This window comes from Gekko japonicus, unplaced genomic scaffold, assembly GCF_001447785.1.
Source record: "Gekko japonicus isolate JY-2015 unplaced genomic scaffold, Gekko_japonicus_V1.1 scaffold528, whole genome shotgun sequence".
In the NCBI taxonomy this organism is placed as follows: Eukaryota; Metazoa; Chordata; class Lepidosauria; order Squamata; family Gekkonidae; genus Gekko; species Gekko japonicus.
Window position 1 is genome coordinate 678,545 of NW_015170290.1, and position 27,201 is coordinate 705,745.

Sequence of the window (27,201 nt, forward strand, 5' to 3'; positions counted from 1 at the left end):
AAAGCACTACGTGGCTTGGGACCAGCATACCTGCATATCCCATATGAACCACTCTGGTCAGCTTTGGAGGTCCTACTTCAGGTGTCCCCATCTGAGGCTAGATGGGTAACTCAGTCATGGTACTAAAACTTTGAAACTCCCTCACCTGGCAGATTTTTCTGTCTCTCTCTGTAATTGTCATCCAGCAGTGGATAACACTTTTTTGTTTGGTTTGGTGTATTCCCAATATGGCCTTTCTCCCTGTCTGTGTTATTTGTGTTGTGTATTTACATGTATGTTTGTTTTTTATTGAATCTTCAAAGTATTAAGTATTTTAAATGCAGGTTTAATGTTATCAGTGTTTTAATTTTGAAAATTATCGGAATATTATTGGAATATTCATCATAAAGCTGCAGAAATTATAAGTAATAAGTGCATTCCAACAGGATATAGGCCATAATAAAACAGCCAGCATTGGTCCACAGACTTAACTGGGGTCCCCATTTTTGCCCAGCAGGATGGGGTGGCAAGCTGGGGCAGGCCTCCATTTTCCCAAGACATGCCAGCAGTTGTACAGGGCTCCACACAACTTTGCAGGTCCCCAGTGGCTCTGCTCAATGGCCATCCAGTCAGAAGGTTGGCCAGGCTACTGATGGGTGAGCTAGAACTGGTGGACCTGAGAGTGTGGGCCTCAGAGGTCCTCATGTACCATTGTGAGCCCATCCACCCACCCTTTTTTGGGGGGGTTGCATGCATTGCTCATGGTCATCAGTTTTTAATTTGGGTCCTTCCACTCTCTCCTGCTTTTGGTAGTTGGTTTTAGCATTTGAGATGGATCTGTTTGGGGGTGGAGGCTTAGGAAAGCATGCCCAGCTCAGAGGCTGTTGGACTCTCATCACCCTCCGATGGCAGGGGAGCACATAGTGGCCTGTGCCGAGGTGTTCCCATTTAGCTACCATCGCAGGATCTCCCCTATGCAGGTAGATTAAGGGTCGGGGTTTTCCATTAGGCAGTAAAGTAAACTCCTGGATTCACCATCCAATGCCAAATCAAACCTCTACAGCTGTGATCAATAAAATTGTGGCCTGTTTTGCTCCACAAAGAATGTAGTCTTCTTTCTTTGCCCCAGCTTTCAGTCACTCCTTCACCTCTGGGACCGCTAAAGAAGGCATAAACTTCGGTCAAAAGCCTGGGTAAAGAGAAATTTCTTGATTCAATGCCTGAGTGCCAGTAGGGTAGCTACCAGATAGTCCCCAAGGTGGTATCACTCCAAAGCTGATGTGCTGCCACTGAGAAATCCTTTTCTCCAGTCATCTTATATCTCTGTGGGTGCAGGCTCAGGGAAACAAGACTTGGGAAGACTATCTTAAATGTAGACAGTGATGTGGAATGTGAATGTGCTTATTTTTTTTCCTGCCAGCCAATTATTTGTTGTTGGGGTGCATCAGATCTGGTATAAGTTTTACTATCCTAGGCCAGCAAATACATTCTTTTAAACTATATTCCGTGTTCAGACCATGAGAGTTCGGCAACTCATGACAAGACAGCTTTTCTAACATAATATAGCCTGTCCTCTCTGACTGGAATTCTTCCTTTCTTCCTTTTATTCTTAGCTAGAATAGATTGATACTACTCAAGACCTGTAGGTTAGAGAGAGGGAAGGAGGGAGGGAAAGTGGCATTTTACTGGCATTGGGTTGGAACCCATCACATACTAGTCCAGATTGGTTTCTGCCATTGTGCTGCTAGTGGTTTCTCTCTGATAAGATTCAACCTTGAAGTACAAACAGTTGTGTTCATCTTCAGAAGTGGTGGAAAGAAAGTGTGGGGCCAAAGGTAATTTGGCTGTCTCTTCTCCTAGAACCCAGAAAGATGAAAGATGCTTAGGAAGGCCAGTGTATTCCTATGCACAACATACATAAATAAATGGTTAGGTATGAATTTCCCTTTTTAGAGGGCAATGTTTATGTCTCATTTGCTATAATTAGGTTTCTTTAGTTAGTGCTAAAGAGGAAAGTAGTTCATGTACAGAGTTCTACTTCCAGTCCAAAATCTCTTTTATAGCTATTGCACTAATGTGTGCATTCAGAGGCTTTTTATGACTCTCATCACCAATCCAAAATAAATAAATTATTGGGAAAATGTTAAACAGATCTGTTCCAATTGAATGTAAGGGTATGTAAGGATGCCCTTAACTTGAATGTGCTTTTGTACACAGTACTGGAAGCCAAGCAATAATGTTTTATAGAGACATAGGTTCACCCTAACTACTTAATATCTAAGAAGTACCAGGCTGCAGCAATAGAGCTCATTGCACATTAGGAACTAGTAGCAAGTGATAATATCCTATGAAGCAAAAGAGCTCTCAGCTGGAGTCCTTGCAGGCAGTGCCACTGGAAAATCTCCTGCTGGGTATGGGAGAATGCAAAGAAGATTAAAAGACCCAAAGCTAAAAAGGACAAGTCTTGAAGTGTTGTGGATACCTGTTGGATTCTTTTAACTCCACACGGTACTGACTCAACTGTGACAGTTGGAGTTGTACCAGATTCCCTACTGTTCTTTTAATTTTATTATTGGGATCCCCCAAAGTCAATTTTGAGTGCAATATCTTTCTTTTTAAAAAAAAGAGAAGTACTGTGAAGCAGAAAGATTCAAGAATTCAAATGCGAGCAACTGACAGTGAAGTTCAACCAGTTTAAACTACTTTCCCCCCAGCTATTCTAGTATGTAGAACATTCAACCATTTGATCAAAAAGTTGTATCTGAATTGGCTTGCAAGATCAGGTATAATATTTACAACTAGCACCTTTTAGGGAGGCATGTGAATCACTCAGTTCCTAAGTCGCACAACTCAGTTGTGGTGCTGATGGAAGAGGAGGCATATTAATATAGAACACACATGAACACCCATGAAGCTGCCTTATACTGAATCAGACCATTGGTCCATCGATGTCAATACTGTCAACTCAGGTATCACCTGCTTCCTGGTCCTTTTAACTGCAGAAGCTATGGATTGAAACTGAGACCTTCTCCATGCAAAGCAGAGGCTCTTCCACTGAGCCACAGCCCCTCCCATAGAAGGAGTTATTGCTTGTCTTGTTGCTTTTACAAATAGATGTCTTGAAGCTTCTCTGTACCTGTTATTGGTTTGATTCCTTCTCCTCCTCCTGTGTCAGTACCTCATTCCTTTCTCCTCATTCTGGCTAATGCTTTTATTCTGATAATGCACAGTATCATGGAGTCATCTTTGACTCTTCTCTTTTTTCTTCCTTTGATTGAGTTTGTGCACGGACTTGATAACATCCATATTTTGAATATTGTTATGATTCTTTTTTTTTCTGTACACTGGTTTTTTCTCTCATTGTTCCTAGTCTGGCTTCTTTTCCTTTTCCTTTTTTTAAATTCTGAGTCATCACAGTATCAGCTTCTACATGGTTAACACTGCTGCCTGCTTATATCTTTTTTAAAACCATGTTTCTTCTTTCTTGTGTTCCATTCATTGGGTCCCCTTTCCTTTCTTTATAGTGTTACCTTTTTAGATCCTATAGCTGCAGGTAGGTTTTTTCTTTTTAACTCATGTAGCATCTGACATTATTTTGAGGCACTTTGTGAATAATGCACATTACTGTCAAATCAAGGTAATGTTTCTCTCTGCAAGTCATAATGAACAGCAGTACTACCCTAGAGCATGTTGAATTAAACAACTTCGACGCTTGGTTAGGATTTATTGGCTGTAAGCAAAATAAAAAGTATTTCAAAGGGGAAGCTATCTTACCATATTAAAAGGGATGGGTCTCCAGTATTTGTGGGGGTATTTTCTAATTATGATGCTATTGAGAGCCAGGATAGTGGTTATGGTGGTCGACTATGATCTGGGAGACTGAGGTTCAAATCCCCAATCAGCCATGGAAGCTTGCTGGGTGACCTTGGGCTAGTCACACACTCTCAGCCTAACATTCATCACATGCAGAAGATGGAAATGATGTACACTGCTTTGATTCACCTTTGGGGAGAAAGGCAGGATATAAATGAAGTAAAGGAAAAAAGATCTACTTATAGGCAAGGAAAGATTGTCACTGATGTGTTCACAGAAGGTAAAAAGGCAATCTGGAGTTAAAGCCCTTTTCCTGTTGCTGTATGGTACAAATATTGCTAAGTCCTCCTCCTCCCATTATTTTTATAGGAGTACCTAGAAATCTAGTAGGGCTATCCCACCACCTCCCAAGTTCCTAAGCCAACTTTAAAGAGGCCATCACATTATGAAAACTGGAAAATGTGTATAATTTTACCTAGGGGTATGCATGTCCTGACTTGAATAGCCTAGGCTAGCCTGATCTCATCAGATCTCAGAACCTAAGCATGGTGGGATGGGAGACCACCAAGGAAGTCCAGGATCACAATGTAGAGGCAGGCAATGGCAAACCACCTCTAAATGTCTCTGAATGTCTCCTGCCTTGAAAACCACATGGGGTCATCATAAATCAGTTGGGGGGGGTGTATAATGAAATTCCTGAGTAAAATGTATACATAGAAAGTGCTGTTTTGAGTCATTACTGTGATTTTCTGTAATGGTATAAGGAATCCAGGATTCCTGGTGAAATGACACTACCATCCCTGGAAAAAAAAATTGTGTTGTTTTTGAGTTTGGGTGCTGCTGGCTGGCTATAGCAGATGCTCATGTTTTCTTTGATTCTACTGATTTCCTGAGCAATGATATTTGTGTCTTCCAATCAGATCCTTTCAAGGAAGGAACACAAAGCTCTTCCAGCCCATCATATTTGGAGATAAACCATAGACAGCTGCTGCTCTCTTTCCCTCCCTTCTTTGGAGGGAGGGCAAAGCCCTTTTGTTCTTTGCAACACCTTTGACTGGGAAAAGAGAGCCGGGACACCTTGTTCAGGGGCTTGTATATTTTGTCCACTTGGCCTAATTTGCTTGAAACTCAGGAGGTTTTTTGGAAGACAGGCAGCAGTCACTCTGCTGTACGTTTGGTGTTATTTGGTTGAAAAACATCCACTCCAGCCCTCCTGAAAATTTCCCCATTGGGATTAACAAAAGAGCAATTACAATGGCTGTTTTTGTTTCGATTTTTAACACCATGGCTGGCTGGAGCTCTCCTGCTAGGTTACTGCTTGACTGCCATTTTAGCAATCAGTGGAAAGATGTGCAGTGGAGGGCTGCAAAGAGAGTCATTTGCTTTGGATGTCTGTAAAATTGAACACCTTTGTTCAATCTGCTTGAAAAGTAGGGGATCTTTAGATTACAGGGAGGACCGTGTTCTGGGCAAATTTGGTGCAATCACATTTATAAACAGCTACCCTAGACCCTCATGTACATTCTCCTTTGAAAATAATGGTACCAAACTCTGCAACCACATGAATATGAAGCCTGAACCGGTAATGTCCTATCCCAAAATAAGCAATCACAGTAGAACACCCCCCCCAAACCTGGATCCAAAATTATAATGATTTTTTCCCCTCAGCACATACCCATAATTGTACCAAATTGTGACATACCAATTTATGCATTACATAATAACTATTGGCCATTTTGATGTTAATACAATTGATGATAATGATGTGATACATATTAACAATTTATAGGGAGCAAAATTTTAATTTCAGGACTGGGCGTCAAATTCACCGAGAGATTAATGTAATGTGGAATAAAATTGCACAGGTAAGAATTCCACAGTATCTTTTTGTGGTCTACCTAATAAAATGGTAGAAAAGCTGATACTAGCACTTTGTGATCAGTTCTCTTTTTTAACCTATTAAAAGAGCACTATAATGGACAGGCTACACTCCTTTACACTCAGAGTACTCCCCTCTTTAAAATGTTAGTTGAATAAACCAAATTTATAAGGAATTTCTGACATATTTCCTAATGTTCTAACTACTACCTCCTAGTCAGGGATCATCCTGTTCTTTAGTTATTTGTCTTAATGTCACAGTGGGAGCCCTTTCAGAAGGAAAAGAAGCGAATAGATTATGCTGGAATTAACTTCCCTGCATTATTCATAATTACAATGTGCCAACTATTTCCCATTTTAAAGAAGCTTCTCCACACAATATGGCACTGCAGGTTACATTTCAAACTCTGACATGTAGGATCTAAGCTGCCTACATCTCTTTATGGTGAGTCTAACTCTATTATTGATTCTTCAGGAAACAAGTAGAAATTGTTAAAGAGTTAAGCACAGTTCTGTATGTGTGTGAACTGTAATATCTATAATCCCTCCCTATCTTTTTCCACAATTTCCCTGAGTGAATGCCAGGATGGCAACCAGGTAAGCCTGTTGGGATTCAACTTTGAATGGGCTTTGTCTGCAAATTCCAAACTGAGCTAACTTCCCCAAACAGAGGCAGTGGTCCTTCAGTTCAATGGGTCCTGTTACTGGAACCAAGAAGTATATTTAATGGATTTAAGGGCATTAAAGGGTGATCACTTTTTTTTAAAGAAAATGTGTATGCTGCCTGTCCAGATGAACCTGTTTGACACAGCTTACAAAATAAAACATAATAAAAACATAAAACATTGAAAGTTATTATTAATAAAAAGCCTTGATAGAGAGAAGCATTTTGGCCTGATGCCTAAAAGAGTAGGCAAACCTAGGGTTGCCAAGTCCCTACCTGGGCTGTAGTGGGCGAGTTCCTGGCTTCAACAGGAGTCTTCTTGTGGCACGCGCAAATCGCACATGCCGCGATGACGCCACCTGGAAGTGACGTCATTGCGTCAGGCACGGTGGGGGCGGGGCAGCTATGATTCGAGGGAAAACCATAGAGGTTTTCCCTTGAATCATAGAGCATCCCCCCGCTATCTAACTTGGATGTAGAGTATGGATCATTTGTCTAAATAAACAATACAGTTATGATTTGATTACTCTTTGTTACTTAACAGTCCAGCAACCCTGTTTTTGAAGACCACAAGAGTTAAATTACTTAATAGTGCTTATGACATATTTAGTGGGAAGACTGCAGGAACAGGCAGACAGGCCACTTTGCTAACATGTGCAATATGGCCATAGCATAGAAAATTATAGCTGCATACTTCAGGTTCATACCTTTATCTCTCTTATGCAGACTGAATGATCAATTAAGAAACCTTGCCATTCTATAAAAGAAACATTCAATATTTTGAACAATACTTAATCTGCAAAATCTCATTATATTTATGGATATAGAATGTATGAATAGTCACCAATGTTAGAATCTTGAAAAGATTTCCATAGTAAGAACATAAGAACATAAGAACATAAGAGACGCCAATGTTGGATCAGGCCAAAGGCCCATCCAGTCCAACACTCTGTGTCACACAGTGGCCAGAAATACCAGGTGCCATCAGGAGGTCCAGCAGTGGGGCCAGGACATTAGAAGCCCTCCCACTGTTGACTCCCCCCAAGCATAGTAGGATTAGGTAGATTTTTCTGTGCTATTTTGGGTGGTTTAATTTATCATGCTACACATTTCGTTTGTTTGTTTGTTTTAAATCAGACTGTGGTGTTCTTTTCTCACTAATTTTATCAGAGTGGATTAGGGTCCGTCCCGTCCCACCCCGGCACATATTCTCCCTAAAAACATACTTTCCTCTCTAATGGAAGACCTATGTCTTACACAAAGAGAGAGAGAGAGAGAGCTTTCTTTCTAAAAGTCTGCTGACCACTGTAGTTTGTTATTTCACATCCCAAGGTTAAATGGTGATCTAATTCCAGTGTGTTTTCCCTCCAGTTGGATGGCCTCATTAAATATTTAATTCTATATTACCAAAAGGTAAAAAATCTGCAACACTGAATGAATGACTCTAAAATAAAGGTTAATTGAAAAAGATTCTGGATAAATGCTGGATTCATGGAGTGCTCCTGATGACGAAGGAGTTTCTTTAATGAAAGGCCACAATTTAGGAAAAAATGTCTACACACCAGAGAAGATAATACTCTACACACCAGAGGAGATACTGTACATGTATTTGCCCAGTGACATTACCCTCTCTATGTCTGGTACTTTTTACAATACCACACCATTACCATTTTTGTGTTGTTTAGGTTAGCATGGTAAAAATTGCTGGGTGCTTCCCTCATAAATGGCACTATGAGAGCACAACATTCTTCTACATGAGGCTTTCCAGATCAAGGACTCATACTTTCCCTAAAACCCTACAATAGAATCTGAGGGCAGCATATTTAAATCTTAATCTTACAGTTCTTAATGTGTCAATGCCTAAAAATAGATTTGCACTGTGCATTTTAAATAGTTAAGTGTAATAGCAGAATGTCGTTCCATTAGCTTCCCAGTCAAAACACCCTGACTCCAGGCTTTAAAAAAAAGAGAGATTAGCAGAAAATATGCAGATTATAAAGTAGAGGAATGACCTGAGGTTATTACTGGTGATCACAACATGAATTGGGGTAGTTTCCCAATTAGCTTCCCAATTAGCTTCCCACACATTTATAGGTCACAGGATATTTAGAGAGAAAGTTGTATCCATGGTTAAAACTTTGTGCCACATGTTAAGTCTGGATTCCAGAACTCAAGTAAGGAAAGTAAAGGTCAAATCCTTAGACCTGTAAATTACTCCCTTTAACACTTTCAAATAACTTGATTGAGTTTAAGAAAGATATCCATTCATTCATGGAAGAAAATTGCCACTTATCAAAGGCGACCTTCCATAAGTAAATGAACACTTTAGGTTTATATGTGAATGAATACTACTACAGAGCCAACCCAGTGAGAGTAGTGTCCTAAAACATGCACCATCTCATCATTCCTTTGTGACAGTCACTAGCAAAACATAGCTATTAAGCAAAGGACTGTTTATTCATAGGATTTTTTTTAAGAACCCTAATTTATATTCAGACAAAGCTTCACTTTAAGGCAATGCATTGATTTGGTGCTGAATATCAACAAAACCACTTCCAGATAAGTCCAAGACAAATATAGCAGTATTTATCTCACTCTTCCATGTGATAATTCCATACATAGATACTAGCTTAACAGTATTGATCTGTGACCGTAATGGACATAAGCATGTCAGCATTCAAAGCAATGGCATGGACAACTGTTTGTCAATCTACAGTATCTATGCAAATGGTAGCACTTGGCTTTTCTTGTGCAAGAATTTGGAATAGGTTGGTACAGAATATTTTTAGGGCAGAATGCTGAAAGTGTTGCTAATAGTCCACATGGGTCAACTGATGCTTTTCATTTTTGGTGATATAAGATGCCCAACCCATCAGATGTGAGGATGTATGTGTAGAATTAGGTACATAACTTTTTAAATAAATCAGAAGTGATAGCCAGGGAAGAATTGGGATGCCTCCTTCAAGTTGTTATTGTTTAAACCAATACTCATGTATGTGTATTTCCATATGTCCATTTGGCCCATTTTTATTATACGCTTAGGTATGTGCTCCCAAATCTGAAGTCCAAACTTCTGACTTCACTAGAGTTTGTGGCACAGAATATTATAATTAATTTATGGCTTTAAAAAAGCAGGAGTGCGCACAGGCTGAAATCCTAATAACATTGTCTTTGGAGTAAGCCCTGTTGATTTACATGGGACTTACATCTGAACAAACCTGGTTTAGGATTGCTTTCATAATTGTATAAGAATGGTCCATCAATTGCTGTTAACCATTGCTGTTAAAATGAGGTTCTGTGTTCAAAAGAAGCAAACTTCTGAGTACCAAGTATAAGGACAACTAAGAAAAGACGATTGTCTCCATGCATCCTAGTGACTTTCTAGATGACTGCTGTTGGAAACAGAATGTAAAATGAAAAGGGCATTTCTCTTCCTATATATTAAAGTGCAAAAAGTCACAGTTGGACCTAGAGTTGCCAGGTCCAAGTTGGGAAATACCTGGAGATTTGGAGGGGGGGTGCCTGAAGAGAGTGGAGTTTGGAGATGGGAGAGACCTCTGCAGGGTATAATGCCATGGAGTCCACCTTCCAAAGCGGCCATTTTCTCCAGGTGAACTGATCTCTGTCATCTAGAGATCAGTTGTAATAGCGGGACATCTCCAGCCACCATCTGAAGATTGGCAACCCTCGTTTGAGCTATCTGGACATCACCACAGCTCCTTGCTGCCCTCCCTTTAATGAAAGCAGAGGAAAATGTTCTAAAGCTACTCTGCTGGTGGAACACGTGCAGAAAGTTTTGTATCCTTGTGGAACTCTCTGCAATTAAAACTTGACCCAATTAAGTTGTCATTGTGCAAGAAACAGAAGACTTTTTATATAAAGCCTTTTTAAAATGTTTTTACCCTTTTCTCACCCTCTCCTTTGAAGATACATCCTTGATTCTCTCAACCTTTTAGTTAATTCAGTTAATTCAGATTATGTAACATAGCTTTGATGAATTTTGACATGCAGAAGGTTTTTAAAAGCCTTCATTTTCTGTACAGGCATTTTTGTATAAACCTTTGGGGATCCAGATTTCTTTAATACCCTTTTTATTATTTCTATCAACAGTTAGGAGACATTTCTTTTAACAGTTAGGAGACATTTCTGCCGCTATGATAAATTGCAAAATACATGTTTACACAAGTTAATTTGGCAGTTTAATTTTAGACAGTGATAAATCTTTTTAAATTTACTATTGGCTTAATGGGGGTTGGTTGTAATCCTGTTAGCAGCTGTTTAATTGCTTTCATGTTGCCCTTGTTCAAAGCAAAACTGTCGGAGGATGTACATTGGCTTTACTTGTGCATATCTGGCATGGATTAAGGCTATGGATATATAGTATGTGGCTGCCACCTGAGCTAAGGCTATTCCCCAATATAATCTGCCCTTTTTGAACACTGTCTTTTCTGAATCAAAAATATAGAAGAAGAAGGATTGGATTTATACCCCGCCTTTCACTACCCAAAGGAGTCTCAGAGCGGCTTACAAACTCCTTTCCCTTCCCCTCCCCACAACAGACACCCTGTGAGGTAGGTGGGACTGAGAGAGCTCTTGACAAAAACTGCTCTTTTTCAAGTTATTATCAGAACTAAGGCTTGCCCAAGGTGATCCAGCAGGTGCAAGTGGAGGAGTGGGGAATCAAACCTGGTTATCCAAGATTAGAGTCCGTGCACTTAACCACTACACCAAAATTATCTTAATTGGTAGTCAATAACTAACCGCTCCCAACAATTTCTCTTGCCATCGCCTAGTGTTGAGTATGACTAGGGAAACCTTAACAACATATTCACCAACTTCGGTATAGCTTTCAGAATTTCAGAGAGACAAAGAGCATGTTATGATGAAGGCTTGTGATCTCCCTACATGTTTGTGGACAGTGCTGCATTGATTGAAAAGGGAAGATTTCTGTTTTCTTTTCACATGTTTTCTGATCAAAACTTCCCCTCTGACCCCAAAGTACAATTAGCCTTTATGGGGAAAGAAGGCTAGACAGTAAATTGCAATGCTTAGAGAAAGAGATTTCAATCAGGAAAATTGGGGGAATGTTAATTCCCTTCTGTCTACAGAGCCATGACTGTGAATCAGGACTCCCCCTTCCTTTGGTTGCTTTCTAGATTTCTAATGCCCCAGAGGTAAGAGAAAGGATGGTCCTGAGCTCTTGAAACACCCTCTTATTGTGATTTTGCACATGCTGAAGTTTCTTCGATGCTTGCTTTCAGTCTACTTTGCATGAACCTATCCTACAGTGTACTCTGAAGCAGGATGGATGTTGGTAAACTGATGAAAAGGAATAATATTAAATTAGTAGATTCTCAGTATAGTAGTTTTTGTCACAATGGATCCGGTTGTATGTTCATTCTAGAATACCTGCAACTAAAGTTCAGGTAACACCATTTAGTATCTGGATAAGCAGTTATGGGAAGATGAATCGGAAACCACATGCTGGCATTGTGTGTCCATGTGTACTCATTTACATGCATGTGAACCACAGTCTCAGTGCATTTATCCCTCATTCAGAAAGACTTCTAGAGAGCTGAAGAGGGGCTGAAAATTGAACAGTGGCTACTTAGGATAAAACAGTAGGGATGGCCACAAACTCGCTTATAAGCCAAAATTCAGCATAAACTAGGGCTGGTTCAGAGCTCAGGAGCCGATGTTTGGGGAAGGCATCTTTTTTTGGCTGGTTTGGTTCAGCTCTTTAGGGCCAGCCATTTAAACCTAACAGCTGAGTGGCAGACCATCTGAGCTGTTAGGTTTAAATGACTGCCTTTGAAGCAGCAGTGAGCAAAACCAAAGGGTTAACCTAACAGTTGAGCGGTATGGGGGGGTCTGCCATTTAACCCTTTCTGGGCAATCCTTGCCTCCTTTCTCCTGGCTGCAGTGAACCATGGCCAGGAGAAAGAGGGAAAGGAAGTCCTTTTCTTGGGGGAGCTCCCCATTGTCCTGTCCCCAGCAAGCTGAGGCCAGGAGAAAGGTGGAAAGTAACCTCCTTCTAGGGTGTTCCCCTCACCCTTGTTCCTAACTGTGGTTTGCCCACTGAGCTGTTAGGTTTAAATGGCTGTGATCCATTTAACTTTTCAGTCCCCACCCCGACAGCCATTTAAACCTAACAGCTGAGCCGGACCACCGTTCTCTGGCACTTCTTGCTCGTGTTACATAAGAGAGTGTATATGTATACATCTGTGTGAGTGATCCCCCTCATGATGAACTTTAATGGTTTATCTTGGTGCTTTATTTACTTGCATAGTTTTGGCAGAATTTATCCACATCTAACTTAGGGAGTTGTGAGAACATGCCAAACTGAATGGATGTTGTTTGTATAAACAGCTTTCCCTGTGGACTACTGGCATTTAGTTTATGAAGCAAGACCTTAGAATTTCAGTTATGTAAGATGAATAAACAAAGACTTATTCTGTATCTTTTTAAAGTGTTATGTAATTAAGTATTGACTCACAACAAGCAATTACGGGAGGCTTTCCAAAACTGACTTTAGTTCCCCAATCTGTGAACTGGGAATACTAATCATCTGTATCAAATTAGTGTGCTAGGAGTTTTCCCCAGTGAGGGTCCAAAGCAACTTACAACAGAAATACAAATACAATTTAAATACAGTTAAACTAAAAAAACACATTACGGGCCCAGTACCTCATGAGGCAGGAAGACAACAAGACAGAACCACCAAGCATACCAGAAGACAGCCGTGACTTTATTGGAATAAAACTGGCCACAAATGTATTGGTTACAGCAGACAGAGCCTTGGCACAACATGGGCAACTAATCCAGGCATCAGCCAACCCCCCTGCCGGATGATGTGCAGACCATCCCCACCCTATCTGCTGGGAGATACCATGGGATGGCAGTGTGTGGGATCTCCCATGCCACTTGAAACTGAGAGTATCTTGGACCACTGCAGGATCCGTTTCCAGTACGGCGCGGTGACGGGTGGCTGTTGGGTTTTTCCAAGCCGCCCATTCCCCCTTTGTCTCTTTTGGAGCCCCCCCCCCCGATGAGGGCTGGGCTTTACCCGGACCTCCTGGAGCGAGGACAGGTGCAGAGGACTTTGTTTCGTCCCCTCCTGCACTTGGCAATGCCAAGTGATTGTTACTGCCCTGAATCAAAAGCGTTGGGAAGAGTGTAGCATGGCTTCCATGTCTGCAACTAGCCACAGCCTTCCGTTTTAAACTATGTTTGGATTACAATATTTACAGCAACGCAGAGGAAGAATAACCCTTCTTGAACCTATACAATGTTGTGAGTTTGTGAGTAGAGAAGAGATGACCCTTTATAAATTTACCTCGAATTTTTGTGCCAAAAAAGGAGTCGATTAGTGGCCAGAGAAGGAATGGGGAAAATATGCGTCTGAATTGTTGTGGGGTAAAAAAAAATTGGTAGGAAAGGACTTACAACCATACATGATACCTTAGATGGTCATTAAAAACTGAGTTATTTAAATTGAAATCAACTGTGTAACTAAAATGGCGCCTACAGAGGGAACAGAGGAAGAGGAGATTGATGATAATATGCAAGTGGGAGATTTAACCGTGGAACAGTTTTTGAAGTTGCTGAGAGAGGGAATATGAAAAGGTCTTGAGGCAGGTTGTGCCAATATACTTGAAAAATCGCAGAGTGTACAATCAGTTATGGAAAATGATGAGGAATTAGTACAGGATACACAGAGTGATATAGAACAACAGGCTTGCCAGTTCAAGGAGTCACTTGATGATCTCCAGCCTGCACCAGTTATAGATGTGGAAAAGAAAAAAATGAGAAAGTCCTATGTAAAGACAGAGTTAAAGAAAAAGAGACTGCAAATAAGTTTCTGTAGAGAAGGAAGAAAATGGGGAAAAAAGAGAACAAAATGATATGCTTGGAAACCCAAGACTGAAGATAAGATATGGGACACAGAGAAGCTGACATATAGAGAAGGGAGCCTAGAAGTAAAGTTGTGCACACACAAAGAGAGAAGACATGTGGACTCATTGAGGCTAAAAAAAGGTTACAAATTCACAGGGAAAAAGCTAAGATATATAAAAGATGGAATGCTATTTTTGCTGATTCTTGTTTAATTGGAAAAATGAAATCATAGTTCCTGCTTTAATGTGATAGTGATGATTACTCACTAAGAGATTTTTTCTTTTCCCTTCTCTTCTTTTTCTTTTCTTTTTTTACCTTTTTCACTTCCTTTTACTCTTATTTTTTCTTTTTGTTTATAAATTGATTCTGTATAAGTGAGAATTATAAAAGCAAGTGTTGTATAGAATGTTGAAATAAGTAGCAATAGCAATGAAAGAGGATTAATTAGGGCCAAGTAATGGTTGAAATAAATTAATAGGGAAGAAAGTTTCCTCCCCCCCCCCGAGATATTTAATTAAGCTGAAACAACTAGTAAGGTATTGTACTATGCTCCTGTATGTAGTGAAAACTTGGAAAAACAAAGTATTGTCTTTTTGGGAAAGAATCAATTTATATGAAGGGTGAAATGTCATTGTTGATTTATAATTAACCAAAAAAAATGCTTCTTGCCTTTTGTCTTCTGAGATATAGTAATAATAAGTAAGATAAGGTAATATAGCTTTAAAAGTTTTGAAAACTTGAATAAAAATGGATAGAAAGAATTTGAATAGGAAGTGTAGATTAAAATTAAAAAGGTGATAGAAAAGGATTTTTATTTATGATGGGTTCTAAGTTATTTATAAGTTTTCATTTTTCCATATTATATAAAGAATGATATACCGTATTTTTCGGACCATAAGACGCACTTCCCCCCCCAAAAAAAAAAGTGGGGGGGGAAGTGACCCCAAGCCCACGGAGCCCATGGGAAGGCTTGAACTTACATTTTAAACAGCACGTTCTCAGGTCCATTAAGCACATAAAAAACGAAAGTAAACCAAGCTCCAAGAGGACCCAACCAAATCACACAGAAATTAAGGGAAGAGCAGACTGTTCCATTGGGAGGGGGGGGGAAGAAGGCTGAACAGCCCCGTTCAGCCTTCTCCCCCCCTCCCAATGGAACAGTCTGCTCTTCCCTTATTTTCTGTGTGATTTGGTTGGGTCCTCTTGGAGCTTGGTTTACTTTCGTTTTTTATGTGCTTAATGGACCTGAGAACGTGTCGTTTAAAATGTAAGTTCAAGCTCCTTTTTAACAGATGGGTGTGTGGGGGGGTGCTGAGGATCTGTGGCTCTCTGCCTTGTCTCCGGAGATTTGTTTGCTGCTCTTTGAACAGCCTAAAAGCAAACTTCTCTATCTTTTGAGTGCATTGAATGACTTGTGCCTTCTTCCTGGAAAGCTGCGAATTTCTCTCCTTTGGAACTAGGGGCAGGAAATCACTGTTTGCTTGTGGGTCTAGATGTTGGGATTCATGCTACCTCTTTTGCCCCAGGGGTTCATAGGAAGCAGCTGGTCTATTCTGAAGCACAGTGCTGGGGGGGTCTGGGCTTCTCTCTAACACAGCCCTTGAAACATTTGGAAGCTTTGATGGGAGACTCTGATTTTTTTCCTTGTAGGCCCCAGGGTTCAGAATATTTTTTTCCCTGTTTTCCTCCTCTAAAAACTAGGTGCGTCTTATGGTCAGGTGCGTCTTATGGTCCGAAAAATACGGTAGTTGTTATGGAAGTATAATGAAAATTAAGAAGGGGTTGGAAATGTTTATTTTGGTAGATGTAACTTATTTTGGGAAAAGTGAGTATAGAATCTTGGTTATAAGGAAATATTGATAAATGAATTGGAAAATAAAGATGCAGGAAACTTATGGATGCAGGAAATGAAGAGTAATGAAAAGGGATAAATATGTATAGTTATCGTATGAATAGTGGTGAGAACTTAACCTAAAAACAATAATGTCTGTTGTGAAATGATAAAATTATTTTGAAAATAAGTGTGTAGCTAAATCTTAAAAGGTGTTGTAGGAATACGTGTTTAGCTGGGAAACGATTTAATTCTATCTTCAAGAAGCAAGTTGTGTTGCTGTAAGTAGAAAAACAGCGGTAGTCTATGCATACATTTGTTTAGTTTTTGTGTTCATGTTTTTGTGTTAATGTGGTGTGTGTTTACCATTTGTAAAACTCAATAAATATATATAAAAAGAAACTGAGAGTGTCTTGACAGCCCTGATCTGGGCATGTCCCCTGCAGACCCCCGCTCCCAATCACTTAAGGGAATCCCCAAAGATGGGAGTAATTGGTATGCAGGCCGTATTTCCCCTGAAAAAGATCTGGCCCCAGGCTGAAACCATCAAAACAGTTATGACAATTAAAGCAATATAAACAAACAGCAACTGGATGTTTGGCTAGGTGAAGCCATGATGCCAAGTAGCTGAGCGGCATGATAGGGACTTTAATAACCGTGGCAGGTGGCTCTGAGGGAAAAGGTCTGCCAGCTGTGCCTGATTGGCCAGGCCAGGGGGGACTGTGTCACCTCCTGTCCCACCCCAATGGGCCCACAAATGGGTGCCCAGGTGAGTCTGGGTCAGTGCTTATAAAGAACAAGAAAAAAAGGCACAACATTTCTGGGGCTGATGTCCACCAGGTTAGTTCATCAAGGCCGAGCTCTTGCCCTGTTTAGTTCTCTCCCTGACCCAGCCACACCCAGACTTTAAATAACTTTAAATATAGGAAAGAGAGAAACAGTCTGGATCTTACAAGGTTGTGGCCAACTTTGCACAGCCCCACCCCACACTTGTTGTTATATACCCAGCAGTAGAAAATGTTAACAAAATATGACTTTCTGCCTATAGTTCTGCTTGAGGAGGTACAGAGTTTTTATCCAGAAGTGCAATAGAAGCAGACACACAGAGACATCCCCAGTAAGATGTTGTTTGTGAGGTTGTGTTAACTATTAGACAGAAATAAAACTAAAGGCATTGATGTTTATTGTGTTGATGTAGTTCACAAGGAGAACAAGAGTGTGATTTTTATTAACAATTTTAATTAACTTTTAATTGATTTCCATGAAGATAAATGGTTTCATTATACTGCCGCACACTGAACACCAGAATTGGATATTAAACATCTTCAGAAACTTCCTGACAATGCTGCTGATAACTAGAGACTTTACTGTTATGGTATCTTGTGGGATCTCTTATAGGCTCTTTTATAAATGTGCACAAATGAAGCTGTCTTACCCAAGAGTGCCCTTCATTTCACTTACATGACCTAAATTCATGAGGCCTTCATTTAATTAATGTGAGGAAAAGAGTCCAAATTAAACAATACCAGTCTAGTAGGTGATATTCCGTGGCCTCTTTTCTTGGCTTCAGGGAAATAGGCAACATGCCTTACTAAGTGGAGCTTCCAGATGTGCCTTCAAAGAAGTGATTAAAAATCAGACATAGAAAAGTGTCTGTGTGTATTTGAGTGTCTATTAATTGTTAACTGTAAGAAGTATGTACGATTAATAAGAACACTGTTAAACATAGAAGATATTTTTACCTACTATAAGAAACACATTCCATCTTGCCCTTTGGCTGACAGCCAGCTCGGTGACCAAGGCTTAGCATGTCTTTGTTTTGTTTGGTGTAGTAGTTAACTGTGCGGACTCTCATCTGGGAGAACCGGGTTTGATTCCCCACTCCTCCACTTGCAGCTGCTGGATGACCTTGGGTAAGCCATAGTTCTGTCAGAGGTATTCTTGAAAAAGCAGTTTCTATCAGAGCTCTCTCAGCCCCACCTACCTCACCGGGTGTCTGTTGTGGGGAGGGGAAGGGAAAGGAGTTTGTAAGTTGCTCTGACTCCGAGTGAAGGGCTGGGTATCAATCCAATCTCATCATCTTCCTCCTCCTCCTCCTCCTCCTCCTCCTCCTCCTCCTCCTTGTATGTTTAAACTATATTGTTCAATCTGGTTTGTTTGGGGCATTTCTGTAAATTGCTTTGGGCCCCTTTAAGGAAAAAAGCAGCTTAAAAGTTCCCAAATTCTGCTCTTAAATTACCCCTTTAAATATCCTCCCATACTGAGGCATTGTAGTTAGATAGCCTTTTTGAAAGATCACTTAAGTATGATGATGCTTTTGAAAAACCATCTGGAGCCCAGGGAGTATCTTGAATGACTGAGCAAGGTGGGTTTAGTTGGTTAAGCTTAGAATACTAGTGTTGGCAACATCTGCCACTAGCTTTAAATACAGAAATGACAAAAGTTTCGTGTTTAAAGCCTACTTTTAAATTGAAGCTGGCCCCTAATAAATTAAATAGCCTGTTTCCTTGAAAAATACCTATGTGGATCTAATCTATGCTTCAAGAAGGGTAGTGCAACCAGTGGTCCCACCATGGCTACAGCCTTGCTTGTGTACCATGCAGTTAGGGCTCCTGTTGTGTCCATAGGTAAGGGCTCATGGAGTGGTGTTGACAGTGGGTCGGGAGGATATGCTAGTAAGTGACTGAAGGAACAGAAACAAAGAGCTTGCCAGGAGGTAAAGCAGAAGAAAAGGATATGCAATCTTCTGAGAAGTTTCTCCTTCAAAATCTACAGCTAGTTCTAGAGTGTCAGGAGAGAGCATGGACTTCAGGAAGTAGCTAGCATGGACCACTGCACCAGCAGTTACTGGCTTATGACTGAAGTACTGTCCGTGCAGGTGGAACTGCTACCCTCACCTTCAGTCCCTAATGTACATTGATCTGGATTCTACCTAAACTTATCATTGCTGCTTCACTTTTAACCTCTTAGGCATTAGTGTCCAAGGAACCAATCCTTTTTTTTTTATTTTGTCCCCCCATAGGGGATTTTTTATTGCATTTTTCTATGAACTACAATGAAAAAAGGGGAAGGGAAACTATATCTATGGGAGAAAGGAAAGAAAACCACTAAAAACCCACGTATATGAGATCATTACAAAAGCTTGTATCAGTGTTAGTCTAAAATGCTAAGATTACATTGAACATGGTCAATTAAGCTATATTATTTATCTTTAAAACCATTTTTTAACTGTTTAAAGAAAATCACAAGAGCATTGTTAAAAAACTTCAAGGCACAGATCAGAGTTCTTCTGCCTTTATTTTGTTTTATCTTTTCTAATCCTCAATTGATATTCTCATTTGGGGGCTGTCGCTCCCTAAGGGAACAATCCTAAAATGGTCTAATCATAAGTCTCATGTTATTCAATAGGGCTTTTCTCCAGGAAAGTATATGTAGGATTGCAGCCCAAGCTGCTTAAGTAGGCATTTCTTTGCTAGGTTGCATCTGCCCAGGAATTTGAGTGGCATCTGAGGATGATCCCTGAGTCCTGGAGGCTTTTTTCTATTACTGTATTTTTTTTCTTCCCTTTTAGGCTACTGACCCTGATGCCGGGATCAATGGTCAAGTACGCTATAGTTTGGCAAACTTCAACAACCTTTTTCGCATCACATCTAATGGCAGTATTTATACATCGGTGAAGCTAAACAGAGAGAAAAGGGACTATTACGAACTCATTGTTGAAGCAACAGATGGAGCTGTAGATGCCCGTCGTACAACATTAACTCTAGGAATCAAAGTCCTGGATATAGATGACAACAGCCCAGTGTTCACTAATGCCTCCTATACAGTGTCTATTCCTGAAAACCTGGCCCTGGGCACAGTCTTCCTTCGTTTAGAGGTAAGAGAGGTAGACTCTTTCATAAACCTTTAGTGCTAAAAGATCCTTCCAGTTGACAATCAATTAAAACAAAAATTACCATTACTTATTCTGGAAGAATACATTAAAACTCCTGGATGTGCATTCCTAAAAGTTATATTAGTTGTAGCCTATATAAAGCAGAAATAAATTTGGGCAGTGTTCATAATAATTAAAAAAGGTTCATCAATATTTGAAAATTGATTAATACTAAAAAATCTTGCGCCACCACTACAGTTTTTTACATTGCATTTTAAAATTAATTTGCTAAATTATTATTCCTTGTTAATCTTAACATCTGTTTGAACCTAATGAAATCCACCTTCTTTCTTACAATATTCATACAGTGGTTTGCAGTACAATCCTAAGCAGAGATACACCCTTCTACGACTATTAACTTCTGTGGACTTAGAAGGGTTAGGTTTGCACTGTTAGTGTGTTACGAAGTCTCCTTACAGAGAAATCCTAAGCAGGTCTGTGCCCAGTACTCAAGGCCCCGGCCAGACGTGCCGGAAAACACGGGGGGGGGGGGAAGCGGGGCTATTTGTGCTGTGGCATTCTGATGCACTATTACGCGCTATTATGCGATCAGACACGCCGGCGGCTTCCCCACAGCAAAGATGACGATGGGGGAGGAAGCCGTGCGACGGTGCGATCACACTGGGAGGCTTCCATAGACGGCCCGTGGCAAAGCGTTTGCTAGTACATGCGGTGTGCTAGTTTTTTTACTGCACGGCTTCGGCGGCTTGCCATGGGTTCACCACGGGAGTGCTACGCCTCCCAGATGTACCTGTGGGATCGTGCCCCGATACTCCGCAGGACTCCCATGCCTTCAGCGGGGCAAATGCTCCATGTGACCAGGGCCCAAGTCACTTTGATAGTGCTTACTCCCAGGAAAGTTTGCCTTCCTACCTCCCCAGGCAGGAGCAAAGCATACTTTCTCTGAGCTCTGTGCCATCAGTCCCATCCTATCCATAAAGACTTATGAGTCCTGAGACCATTTTATTTATGGAATGCCATAAATAAGCCACATACTAGTAATGACCTTGCTGCCTGAACCTTCTGGACCTCAAGCCCTGATATAGTGTATCATTCCCCCCCATGCATGGACCGTGTCCTCATATAGGAGATATTTAAGAATTGGGTCCCTGGGTCAAGAGAGATGACTGGGCGGGATGGTAAGTAGGTGAACAAGAAGCCTGTTAGCTTAGTACGTACCCAGAAGGATGGAGGAAGAAAGGCTGTAGTGGCCCTAGTGATACTCTTCATGTACTTGGTGCTGTCTTTGTGTAAGGCTGATTGTTTCCACACTTTGCCGCTCATTGAAGGGAATAGAGTGTATTAGTGTTATGTTTCATAGCTCATGACCATCTTGTTAACCTCCAGTTTGAAAAATATTATTCCGATAAGTAAGAAAAATAATAATTTGGAGTATGCAATATTTTTGCCTTATAAAATGCATAAGCCAGCCTCTGTTCTTAATTACTTCTAGGCTAAAGATGTTGACCTTGGGTCAAATATTACTTATGGAATAAGAACCCAAGAAGCACGAAAGTTTTTTTCCTTGAACAAGTTTACTGGGGAACTCTCACTTTTAAAGCCCTTGGATTTTGAATCATTTGCTGACACAGATGCAACTTTCACATTTTTAGTGGAGGCCTTTGATATCGGTGGAACAATGCCTCCAGGTCTTGCTACAGTGACAGTGAGAATACGGGTAAGAGTCGTTATTTTTCCTCAGCTTCTGCATTAATCTGCTACGTAATGCCATAAAAAAGAGGTCCAAGTGTGTTTTAGAAAAGACAGAGAATCCCATGAGAATTGTTGTTATTTCCCCATTTTTCAACCTTTCGTTCATTCTGTATTTGCATAAATTTGCAGACTTCTTATTTTGAATGTACAGTGCTAGCAAATATAATTGCTTTGCAAATGTACATAATTACACAGTTATGTCTTGGCACGTAGATTTGCGTGTAACAAAATTAGATTGGTGAATCTTTTAAAATCCTTTGAAATAAATGCTCAACTGAATTGTTTGCCGAAGTGGCAGCATCTGTATTTCAGTTTAAGTTTACATAAACCCATTGTTTTTCAGCCTCACTTTTGAATCAACTGTTTGTGCACATTACAATGGAATTTCAATTTTTGCTTTTTTGAAGCTTTAGCTTCATCAAAGAAATGCTTTTGCTGTATAGATGTTATTGCATATGTCGTTTATTGTGCAATGTACTTGCATTATTCTGTATGCCTTCAAGGGCCATGGCCATTTTGAACAGTGGATACCTCTTGCTTTACAAGTATAGGCTACAAAGTGAAGTGTGATGTGACAATTGAGTTTGGAAAAGCACGTCTCATGTAGATGTGCTGTGTGAGTGGAGCTGTAAGTGGCTGCAACTTATTATTGAATGATCATTTGGTGATCAAAGTTTACCTCTACATAATGGGATCTGAAAATGGCTTTCTCCAAGCCAGTGTTTTCTATCCTACTTTCTTAGGGTGTCAGATTAAGACTTTATGGAGTCTTGATCGGCTGGTGTACCTTTTAAATATTAAAAGGAAGTGGCAGCAACAGAATATTACATGATTTGCCTTCCTTCTTTTGATAAGTTACTTCAGGCCCCTTGTCAAGAAATACCTTTTTTAAAGCCATGTTTCTCCTGTTTCCCAAACCTGTACCTCTGAAGCCATCTTCTGCTCACACAGCATTGTTTTCATTTTTGGTTAGAAAATACCTGTTTGCCTGACCACATTTCATTTTTTTTTAAAGAATCCCCTACATTTCTAATGTGTGGAATTGCTCTCAAACATACTCCTAGTGCCAGGCTTAAAGAGACAAGCCAACACAAAACAGGCTTAATAATTTTATTATATTTACTCTTTTTAACAACTTGCTTAAGGATTTGACTGAACTTTTTTCCTTTGGCAAATGTGCATATTCCTCTGTAAAAATCTTTACCCATGTAAATTTAGTCCATCTGTATTAAATAAAAGCTGTACCCTGCCCTCCCTGCATAGGCCCTGTCCTGAGGATGGATTAATTTAAGAATTGGATGCCTGAGGAGAAGAGAGGTGACTGGGTGGGTTAGTAGATCTGTAAGCAAGAAGCATGACTACTGGTGATGATGTTGCTCAGTTGAGCTTTTCATTCATGTTGCTTGGTTACTGTTTTTATTAGTTTTACTATACTTTATCATTTTTTTGTGAGCCACCTCAACAACCTGGCTGACTTCCTCCCCAAATCCATAAATAACGTTTCAGGAAGGTGGCCAATGCAAAACAAGTTCATTCAGAAATGATCAATATTTACCTTTTTTAAAAAAACAATAATAAATATCAGGATGAATCTTAACCAATATGCATTGTTTTCTTTTATATAAATTGCACAGATTTTTAGTGTTAAAACCATTATTTTTAAAAGGTAGTGTTAGAATCACCCTTACCTGGATAGCCCAATCTTGTCAGAACTCTGATTTTAGCGAAATTAGGTTTTTTTCTTCTATAGATTTTTAGTGTTAAAACCATTTTTTTTAAAGGTAGTGTTAGAGTCACACTTACCTGGATAGCCCAATCTTGTCAGAACTTGAAAACTAAGCAGGGTCAGCTCTGGTTACTGTTTGAATGGGAGACCACCAGGGAAGTCCAGGGTCACAGTACAGAGGCAAGCAATGGCAAACCGCTGCTGTTAGTCTCTTGCCTCGGAAACCCCACAGGGTGGGTCACCATAAGTAATCTGAGAATTGATGGCAAAAAAAAAAAGTTAGAACCAAAGAACGAAGACAAAAGGTTTGATCCTGTGGATTCATTCTACCAGCAGTGGTGCTTTCCTTTAATCTAAGGAGCCTTCCCCAACACAAGAGAATCTTTGCTACTAAAGAGCTTCCTGTATTAGGGAAAAACTCCTTGTGACAGAGGAAATTCCCGCTGCTGACAGAATAGATCAGTGAGATCCAACCCAAAGTCTTCTCAATTTTTAACATTTTTTTTAAATAGGGTTGTTTGTTGGGGCTGTCACGCAGAGGTCTGCTGTAGTCCCCCAAGCAGCTCAACACTGTTTAGTGAGTTCCTTTTCTACCATTGCTACTGATTATCCTTCACACAGTACTGTCTCTTATTAAGGGACACATGTAAAGATTATAATGAACAAGCCCCAGGATGCTTTGTACGTTTCTTCATGTGGCAGCTGTTACTGCGTGGAGACTCCTTATCATGGCAACTCACTATTAAAATGCTCTCCCTGCAGTAAGAGCTGCCACAAAGAGCAATTTAAAGCAGACTGCATTTGGCAGTTACAGCACACTCACTAACCCGGACATTTCTATTTGTTATGCTTTAACCACGCAAGAGCAATCACCTGTCTACCCATTCTTTTTGTTTTGGACATTTCTGTATTTCACATCAATCAGCACTTATCACCACTGCCATTCAGGATGATAATACTGATGTCTGTCATCATCATCTGGTCAATTTCTGATGTGACCTGTAATATGTAGTGGTTCCGTACTCTACTCTCTGAGGTGTGATTCCCTGGATTGGGCCAAAGAAATGAAGGCACCCAGACACAGCCATCAACAATTTTCTGTGAAAAATATGTCACTGGAGAGAAGAAATTTCCCACTTAAAAGAACACGTATTCCTTTACTGACAGGAGATTTATTTTTGGACAATTGTCAGACAATAGAGGGACTTTCAGAATGAAATTTCTAGGGGCATATATGGTAGCTGCCACTATTTTGCTAAAAACGTATCTCCACTGACAACATCACCTGGGATTTTATTCATGTCCAAGACACATCAGTGGCAGCCCTGGCTGCTGCTCTCACTGCACCAGGCTTGGTTTTTCGGTGTTTTAAAGTGCGTTGTTTTTGAGAGGGAGAGTAAAAAGCTGCTTAACTCCCATGCCCTGTACAACTCTGACAATATGCTCTGCATGCCCAAATGTTTCCCTTGTCTTTCAGGCTGAAATAGAGCATGGGGGATATTTTCAGTCAGAAATTTAACAGGTGCAGCTTTCCCACTTACTACATACACACAATAGATTTCTGCCTTAGGCACAGTACTCCACACTACAGCACCAACTGTAGTATACTGTATGTCCAGGCAGAAATTCTACAGGTAGAGGTTTCTTATTCACTTGTTAATATATACCTAATGAATTTCTGCCTAGTGCATCAAAAGAATGATGCTTTTCAGTGTGTTTTCACTAATGGAGCTGCACCTTCAGCTCTATTAATAGGGCATCTTTAAAATGAATGTTTTATTTATTTAAATATTTATAACCCCAAATTTTCCCCAATGGGGAACCAAAGTGGCTTACAACATCACTCTCCCTTTTCCCATTTGATCCTCACAACAACAACCTTGTAAAGGAGGTTAGGCTGAGAGAGAGACTGGCCCAAAGTCACCCAGTGACCTTCCATAGTAGAGTGGGGAGTTGAACTTGGTTTTCCCAGAACCTAGTCGGACACTCTAACAACTACACTGCACTTAGAAGTCAAACTGTTATTACCACCTTGAACTGAGACCCGGTGTGTCCACAAAGGCTGCCACATGGATGCCATCTTTGGTTGTTGCAATGTAACTGACAAAGTACTAATCAAATGCTGACAGCATCACTATTGGGTTTCTTTTCTTCATGCCATTGTAAATCCAAGGTGGAGTGCATTGACAAATCCATGCCACTATGCACCACAGATCACCAGTCACCACATGGTTTCAGTAGTTGCATTAAGTACTCATAAGTAGCCTCCATTTGGCAGTTGTGACATCTTTGATGACACTAAATATTGTGAGTCAAAGTAGGGGTTTCTAAGCTTGGGGTGTTGTTGTTGAACTAGTTACCTGATTCCTCCTCCAATACAGAAAAATATGCATTAAAAAATCACACATACATCTTCATACACGTTCAAAGCTACTGGAATCAGAAGTTTCTTCTTCATAAAATTATTCTGTTCCTAATTTATGTTGTAACTGAATACAGTGAAGTATATAATTTCCCCACAATCCCTCCTGTGTATTAATTCATTTTATTGATTGAAATCCAGTAAATGTATTTTTACCATGTTTCAAAGCTACAGTCACTTCTAATGATACAGAGTTAAATTCCTAAAAAATTAATAGCAGTATTATATTCGTTCCAGCTCAGTTAGATTCCCCCCAGCTAGGATTCTTCCAATAAAATACTATTACATCCCTGCATAGGTAGCCAGATTCTATTTCCCTTACATCAGGGTTAATGTAATCATCCTAATATAATGTAATGAATCTACAGGGATCCATTAGCATTCACTGAAGGTTTTTGCCACAAATGAATGTTACTCTGCCTTAGGGAGGTTAAACTGTGTCTAACAGTGATGATATTTTGCCAATAGAAAATCATATCCATATTACAGCAAAGGCTTTGTATTAATTGATATCCCAGGTTTTTTCCCCACCTAACATATTACATGGTGAAAAACAGTACTGTGATAAAATTATGCATCTATAAACTGTTTAAGAACATAAGAACATAAGAGATGCCAATGTTGGATCAGGCCAAAGGCCCATCCAGTCCAACACTCTGTATCACAGAGTGGCCAGAAATACCAGTGCCATCAGGAGGTCCACCAGTGGGGCCAGGACATTAGAAGCCATCCCACTGTTGACCCCCCCCCAAGCACCAAGATGACAGAGCAAGATGGACCTCTGCTCCATATGCTTATCTAATTCCCTTTTGAAGCCGTCCATGCTTGTAGCCGCCACCACTTCCTGTGGCAGTGAATTCCAAGTGTTAATCACTCTTTGGGTGAAGAAGTACTTCCTTTTATCTGTTTGTTTCGCTGAAGAAGCTAAAATAGATTTCCTGGGTATTGCAGACTACTTGGAAATTGCTTTGGAATCTTGGACACCACAATTCAAATGCATAATGAATTAGATCATAGAGTAGTCAGGCTAGAAGACATCTTCATGGTAATCTAGTCCAGTCACCTCTACTGAATCAAGACTAACAGTGCACAAAACTGTATGAAAAATGGATGCTGTATCTTACAGCTAGTGACCGAGTAAATCACTGCCAGAGCACAGGAGAAGAAAGCCCATGGTAACCACAGTTATTTAGGGTTTGTGAATTTTTCCACATTCCATGTTTTCTTATTCGAGCATTTTTGTCTGTGTTGTGTTCCACTCCTTATTTTTATCGAGGAATTAAAACACACACAGATACACACACAAACCCTACACTAAAACATCATGGCCTGGTCTAAAATTCAC

At 40.2% G+C, this 27,201-nt stretch overlaps 1 protein-coding gene across 1 annotated transcript in view; it reads left to right on the forward strand.

Moving 5' to 3' along the window:
* LOC107116036 (protocadherin-15-like) overlaps positions 1 to 27,201 on the forward strand; it is a 456,694-nt gene that overhangs the window by 222,333 nt on the left and 207,160 nt on the right. The window contains exons 13-14 of the mRNA XM_015417887.1: positions 19,633 to 19,938; positions 21,449 to 21,673. Of these exons, the coding sequence (XP_015273373.1) occupies positions 19,633 to 19,938; positions 21,449 to 21,673 (531 nt within the window). The remainder of the gene's footprint in view (positions 1 to 19,632; positions 19,939 to 21,448; positions 21,674 to 27,201) is intronic.